The sequence below is a fragment of the Oryzias melastigma genome, unplaced genomic scaffold (assembly GCF_002922805.2).
Source record: "Oryzias melastigma strain HK-1 unplaced genomic scaffold, ASM292280v2 sc01700, whole genome shotgun sequence".
Classification (NCBI taxonomy): domain Eukaryota; kingdom Metazoa; phylum Chordata; class Actinopteri; order Beloniformes; family Adrianichthyidae; genus Oryzias; species Oryzias melastigma.
This window is the reverse complement of record NW_023418280.1, coordinates 1-7491: the sequence shown is the minus strand read 5'-3', so window position 1 is coordinate 7491 and position 7491 is coordinate 1. Positions and strand designations below refer to the sequence as shown.

At 41.1% G+C, this 7491-nt stretch overlaps 1 protein-coding gene across 1 annotated transcript; it reads right to left on the bottom strand.

Annotated features, from left to right (window-relative positions):
• Positions 1-549: 549 nt before the first annotated feature.
• Positions 550-7404, bottom strand: LOC112142339 (phosphoinositide 3-kinase regulatory subunit 5; the record flags this gene model as incomplete). Its single annotated transcript, XM_024265619.2, has 15 exons — positions 550-710; positions 785-864; positions 943-1036; positions 1136-1212; positions 1295-1388; positions 1465-1590; positions 2608-2733; positions 3043-3833; positions 3901-3966; positions 4036-4198; positions 4275-4452; positions 4536-4605; positions 6917-7055; positions 7133-7201; positions 7279-7404. Coding segments are annotated over 15 exons (2322 nt in total), but the record flags the coding sequence as incomplete, so codon positions are not given.
• Positions 7405-7491: the final 87 nt, after the last annotated feature.

Below are 7491 nucleotides of genomic sequence, written 5' to 3'. Positions count from 1 at the left end.
CTGGAGGGCGTTTCAGTTTGGCCACTAGGTGGCGATCGCATTATAGTATTAAACCTTATTCCAGAAGAAGAAGAAAGTATGAGCAACAAACTGTGTTTTAGACCACAAAGTGTTTACTTTAAAAAGTATTTCCTTAAAAGAGTTTGTGAAATTTATGTCTGTGAGTCTATAAAGATGTTAATTTAGTCAGCAATGTATGTTTAGGTCGACCAAGTGTTAGCATTAGCCGTCCTATGAGAAATCCTATTAAACATTAGCATCAAGCTAGTAGACTTTAGCTTTAAGTATTAGATTTATCTCTATTTTTATGGATCGATTATTTACCTGTTAAGCTCAGATTGATTCAAATTGATTAATCAATTTTATCAACTAGTGCATGTGTAAATTATATTTTGTAATTTTTTGTATTCTTTTACATATGAATACACAATTGCAAGTGGACAGTTACCCACAAAATGTAATGTACAAATCAAGAATGACGCACACAGAGTTTATTTTCTCTCCATAGTGATGTAATTCAAAGAGGTTCATTTTTTTTCTATTAAAATAAATAATAAAAACGTTAGGATCCAAGTCATATCTTTTTGCTACCTGGTGACCCCTTGGATAAACTTCTTTTCGTCCTGATCCAAACAAACAGTGAAGGTGGTTCCGTCATTTCCGGCGATGACCTGCACGTTGTCCACTTTTGCCTTTGAACTTAAGATGAGCTGTCAAAGAAAGAACTCTGAGCTTAAGCTAGCAGTCCACTCATGCCATTAGAACTGATGGAAACACCCTTCACCTGGTTGAGGCTCTTCCTAGACTTGGAGCATTGCCTCCTCAGAACCTCCGTCACGGTGATGTACAGACCATCTTTTAAATCTGAACAGATCCATTCAAAAATGCAAACATGTTTGGATTTGGACTAAAAATAAGGCTTGAGATGAGCGTCCTCCTCACCAAGTAGGTCCGCCTCCTGGCAGGTTTTATAAAGATTGATGGACGTGCACACCATTTCTGAGTGGATCCTTTGGCTCCTCCCACTCACAGCCACCTGCAGACACATGTAAACAGGACAGAGGTAAAAATAGGTCTCTCTGTGGCCATACTATTATTGTGTACATTTCAGGAAGTCACTGTGAAGCAACAATACTTTGTTGTAGGCGACGCTGAGTGCCAAAGGCACAGCCTCCCGCTCCTCCTCGATCCCAAACCTTTTGCTGGCAGCTCCTTCAGAAAGAATCCACATTAGTTTAGCGTACACGTGTGGATTCTACTCCTGTGGTTTTGAGATGTGCAACATTGGGCTGACCCATGGATTTCACAGCTCGGGTCCCGGCTGTGTGTCCCAGCTCCAGAGAATGAATGAAAACTTCCCGTCTCCTCTCTCCTCCTGCCAGCGTCAGCTGTGAGGAGAAAGTCAGAACATGAAATCTGGGAAACAATTTTGTTATTCAAACGCTTGAGCTAAGACGTCCTGACCTCAGCCTGGAAGAGCTGCATCAGGACCGGCTCCTCTGCATGTCTGCAGTAATAGAGCACCAGGTCAGCCAGCAGGGCAAGATGCTCCAGGTTGTTTCTGGACACACCGTCCTCTTTAGGAGCAACCTGAACATGAAAAATGACAGCTAATAAGGTTAAAGAACCGATTCTAGAGGATTTCAAATGTTGTTTAAGCAGAAAAGGTTCGATTCTTTTAATAAACTTGTGGCATTTCTTAAAAAGAATTTCCAGTCAGAAAACTTGAGTCATTTTTTTCACTTCATAATCAAATCATGACTCTTCTGGTTTGGCTCTGAGGCTTTTTTGCAGATTCAAAGAAATAACTTTGTTTTTTTTAATCTACACATTTATGTCAAAGCAGTTTGTCTTCTTTTAAATATCTTTGAAAGTTCATTTTGATTTTAATTTAAAGAACTGTCTAAAGCAGTTTTTTTGCTGATACTTTCTTCTTCTTCTGGAATAATGTGTATTGCTATAGCGTGATCGCCACCTAGTGGCCAAACTGAAACGCCCTCCAGGAGAGGCAGAACAATTGTTGGAGCTTCTCTGTTTGAGAATCCATGTAACTCTGTATGCTATTAACAATCTCATAATTTCACTGGTAAAGTTTACAGTATGTGAACTGTATTATATTAATATGGAAATCTTCTAAACACATATAGTTTATTAATGCATTTCAAAACAAATGTTCAAACTCAAAATTTGATTTGAATCGAATTGAATTGAGTGAATCAAAAGAATTTAAAAAAATTAAAGTCAAATCAACCCAAGTTTTGCTGAATCAAATCAAATCAATTTTGAAAATAATTGGTGATACACAGCCCTATATAAAACCAAATAAATCAGAAGCGGTGAGATTAGCCTATATACATTTGCTTCTTTCCACTCCTTGATTTTATTTGTATTCATTATATCTAATGAATTTAATGTGTCTATTGTGTATGCACACAAGTATTACTGCAAATATGTGTATTTTTGATTATCATCTAGTATCATCATTATATTTTATTTATTTTCTAAACACTGCATGGCATATTTTGTATTTTTTAAATACATTTTTCCCTTTTTTTTTGAAAATCTCTTCTTCTTTTAACCTAATTTTAGGAGGAGAGGGACATGTACCTGACAGAGCACTTCAGACGACAGGCTGAGCAGGCTGAAGACGTTGCGGTCGTACCAGGGGTCCACCACGCCCAACATCTGAGAAATGTCTGATGAGCTTTCCTCCCCTGCAGGAACATCTGACTCCTGCCAGAGGGAAGGAACATGAAAAATCACCATCTAAAAACCACGAGAAAGCGTCGTAGCACATCCATGTGGTGGTCACAAAGGTCAGAACAAAAACCCATGGTGAGGCCGCAGTCCAGAACTGTGGCCTCGTTTAAGGGGACGACCTGTCTGAGGATGTGACGCCTTCAAACAAAAAACTCCTATTTTTAGCAGGAAAAGCGATATATGCTATATTAACTGCTGGAGACGTTGTCAAAAGGATGTAAATGTTTCAACACAGATGGGCAGATATATTTAGAACAGAGAAACGATGAGGTTTGATCTCACCACAGAACCGGTTGGTTTGCTGTCAGTTCTGCGTTTGGTAGGAACAAAGTAAAACTGCAGTTTGCACATCTTGGTGAGCAGAGGACATTTGCTCTCTTTCTGCTGTAAGTCACAGTAGGCTCTGGCCAGCCGGCCCGCCTCTCGGTCTCCACCGAACACCACCACCTTGACCAGGGTGGGCACTTCGGGCAGACTGTCCTCGCTGCAGCTCAGGATGGGCCTTCTGCGGACGCAGAGGTTCCTCTGGGGGCTGAGCGGTTCTGTGGGGGGTGTGGGCGAATGCGTAGGACGAGTTTGTCGCATGAGGGACTTGTGGGTTTTGAGCTGCAGCCCACTCCTTTGAGAGTCTTTGCTGATGTCATAGAAGCCCATGCTCTGCACGCGCCGGGTCGTGCTGGGGCTGAGCGGAGTCTTGAACAGCAGGGCAAAGCGTTCTATTCCCAAAAGCGACTTGGACTTCTTCTTGGGTTTCTTTCTAGGTTCTGGTTGGCTGCCTTGGTCCGACTCCTCCGGTGTTGGGTCCTCACTAAAGTCACTTTCCACCCCGGATGAGCCGGACGGCACCGACCAGCTGGACGACAGAGAGTGGCTGGAAAACGTGGAGTCTCTGGAGGATGAGGACGCTGAGGAGATGCGATGGCTTTGGACCTCCACCCTGTTTGAGTCCAGCTCGTCTTCCTCGTCCATGCTGGTGTCGATGTGGTCTTCCTCATCTGCTGCTGAGGCTTTGAGGAAGCTCTCCACTGGAGAGTCGGGGTAGTAATCACTGGAGAGAATGCCCCTCAGAAAATCTGCAACACGTAGATGAATAGATTAGATCTAGAGCAAAGGGAAAAATGTTGAATTTGAATTATTTACCAAAGCTGTCGTCCTCCCACAAACACATGTGACATCTGGGCGAGGTCAGCCCGAAAGTCTCCAAATCTGATGACGAAAGGTCAATCCAGTATCAAAAATATAGAGATCATTGTGTCTGTGTTGTCCTGGTCTTACCACGCTCTGTTCTGTCAGCCGGAGCAGCCAGGCTTCCCCCGATCCTCTCCATGCTCTGGATCAGACCGTCTCTGGCCGTCCTGTGATCTCCTGCGGAGGCTGCTGTCTCCATTCTGTCAGTTATGGCCTCCAAAAGCTGCTGCAGCTCTTCAGTCGACTTTTCCTGGTAGAGCATTACAGAGTCAACAATGACGGCCTCAGAGGAGCGTGTGGCATAAAATAAAGCACTAATGCTTCACCTCCAGAGCAGTATGGACAGCTCGGAGATCATATTTCACACCAAGAACAGCCTGAAAGCTGTGCAGGATCAGAGTGATGGACACGTCTCTGGTGGAGCTGCCGGCTTTGCTCAGCTGCTCAGAAGCCAGCAGGACCTCTGGAGGGATGTCTTCATCCGGGTTCACCAGCAGCACCATTCTGTAGGCAGAGACGCATCGGAAATGGTTAACTCTTTCTGACAGACGCTCCATTGACGTCTGTGCGGATGGGAATGTCCTCACATGGATTTGGAGCGGGTGCCGTCGTGGGGAATGTCCTGCTCTGTCCTGAGCAGCCGCTGGAAAGAAATACCTGCAACAAGAGAGGCAGAAAAGTCTGCGGGTCAAAACTGCCCACCTGTGCTCAATAATTTCCTAAATGAATAAGAAGCTAAAATAAATCTACCAACAAACAAATATTGCCCTTGCAAAGTAGCTTAATTTCAAGCATTCTGTCTGAATATTTTGAATCTAAAAAATGTCCTTTGTCTGAAAAACTTTAGAAACTATTTTTTTTTTTGTTTTTTTTGGCTACATTAATGAAAATTGTTTTTTAAAGACTTTTTACTCTCAATTCTCTTATTAGTTTCAGAAAGGATTACTATTAATTGATCATTTTTTTGAGTTTTCAACTCTTTTAGGGTAAAGTATATAGCTCAAGCTCAAGTGGTTTCTCTTATTTAAATAAAAGTTAGATTTTCAAAGTTTAAACAATCAAACAAAAAAACACAACCTCCAAGCAAAGATTGAGATTTTGGAGATTTAGAAACATTTGTTTAAAAAAAAAAGTTTAAACAGATCTATCACCTGTTATTACCAGGTTGTTTCTTGTCTAACATAGTGGAAGATTATAAAAGACAGTAAATGTTAGAAGTCTGCTGCCACTTCAACATCTGTTTGTCTCAGTTTAGTCCCAATGTAAAGCTCCTACAAAGGTCAGGATGCATTAAATCTGGAGTGTTTATGATCAATAATGCAGGAGACAATTTTACATTTACAAAAAAATGTGTACATATGACTCGGGGCTCGTCCTAATCCCCTCTTGAGTGATGGGCAAAGATAAGTGAATAGAGTGACATCCCAGAATCCCAAAGGGCAATGACAAAATGGCTGTCAGTTTTCTATGGAGAAAAAAGAACTTGTTAATATGTTTTCTTGAGAAATGGAACCATAAAGGTCTGACAGTTTTTGTATCCTGGCAGAAAAAAAAAATTGTAATATTATGTGAAAATTTAAGTTTGTCACATTAACTTTCTGCAAGCAACACCTAGACTAAAAAACGTTACTTTGATCTTTTTTAATTACAAAAATGTCCAATTTAAGTACTTTTTGATGATTTTCTTTAGTAAAATTGAGAAATACTCATTCAACTGAATCAAAACCGCACTAAAGAGTTTCTCCCAAACATTGACTGTATATGAGAACTGGACTGAGTGACTCCTCCCCTCTGACATTCCAAACAGGAAGTACCGACTGGTTCCAGGAAGCCAACATCCCATAGAGAGTAAAAAGAGAAATGATCAGCTATCACTCAGTCATTCTATTATCATACATGTTTCTTAACATCTTCTTGGTAATTCATTTTTTTAATGATATTTTTTCTTTGTTGCAAGTTATTCAAGTTATAAACTGACCAATCAGATGCCTCAGTAAAATGAATCACTGGGTACCTCACGATACCATGAGATACGCGATATATGGCTCACAATACAGCGATAAATGATAAAAATCCACTCTAATAACTTACATCATATAGAAGAGTAGATATTTTGTAGAAAAAAAATATATCCCCATTTATTTTTTAGCTTGAACACAATCATAATGAACAACTTGTATCTTATTTTTGCAGCAAATTAGAGACACTTTTGTGCAACATTGCTGAAATCAGCAGTACTATGTCTTTGACAACCGTTGAAACCATCTGAATTTGAATTATCTGTAAAATTCAGTGTTAATAATAGTAAACATGAACAGAAGTGCCATTATTTAGTGCATAATTGTTGTAAACATCAGAGCAAAAATTAAATAATTGAAGTAGCTTTACCTCCAGAGGAACGTCTCACCAAAGAATGAGGAATACAACAATTTACAGCCTCTTCAAATGAAAGTAAAGGATCAATACTTGGTGAGAACCTACCAAGAATCAATCGGTGGACTAAATATCGTGATATGTCGCAATATCAATACTTTGGCAAACCCCTATCATCTGCTAGTATCACCTTGAATGTTTGATTAGCAGATTCTCCTAAGCCTGTTTTCAGTGGAAGGGGTGTGGCCTTCCAACAAGCTTATTCATGATTGGCAACAGTAGTTGCCATAGTAACGTGGCCAATCACTGTCATCTGGCTCCAACATTGGGGAAAAAGGGCGACTGAAATGACTTCATTTCACTGGAGCTGGAAGTAAGGCATTTTCTACGGGTGACGTCACACCTGCTCAGTCCAGTTCTCTATAGACAGTCAATGATTCAAACTTGCATCTTGGCTTTGTTCAAGCCAAACTTCGAATTTCGTTTTTCCAGCTTCACCTTAGTTCAAACATTATTGTCTATTTTCTTTTACATTTATTCATATTTATTTTAGTCTAAAGATTGTCGTATCTGCGTCAACAANAAGTGGTTGAACCTGGTGCTCGGAGCTCCTGCTGGATGATGCTGAGCAGCCGTTTGCAGGCGGAGCTGCAGGGCTCAGGCCAGGACAGGAACCTGTGGAAGAGCTGGTAAGCCTCCTGCAGCATATTACACTCTGGAGACATGTGAGGAATCTGGAAAAAACAGAGAAATTTCATGAGGAGCAATCCTGAACGTTCACTTGTGTCTTTTCTGGAAGATCAAGACTCACTCTAAGAAGAGCTGAGAAGAACAGGAGAGTGAGGGGAACCACCAGCTCATACTGACTCTGCTCCAGGACCTGCATGAAAAATCCAGCGTGAAGTGAAACCCCTCATCAAGGTGGAGAATTCTGATGGAGGCGTTTGTGCTCCGTACCTCCTCTGTTTTCCTCAGTATTTCTTGTAGAAGGATAAGGAAGTTGCGGGGATCTCTCTTCACCAGTTCCTCCAAACACCAGCGGCTTATGCACAGTCCAGCTGGGTCAACAGAGAACAACTTCAACTGTCAAGTTTAGCATAAAAAAGCCATTTAGAATAAAGTGAAAATGGAACCTGATGCTTTTCTGTCACACTGATGTCCCCATGGACT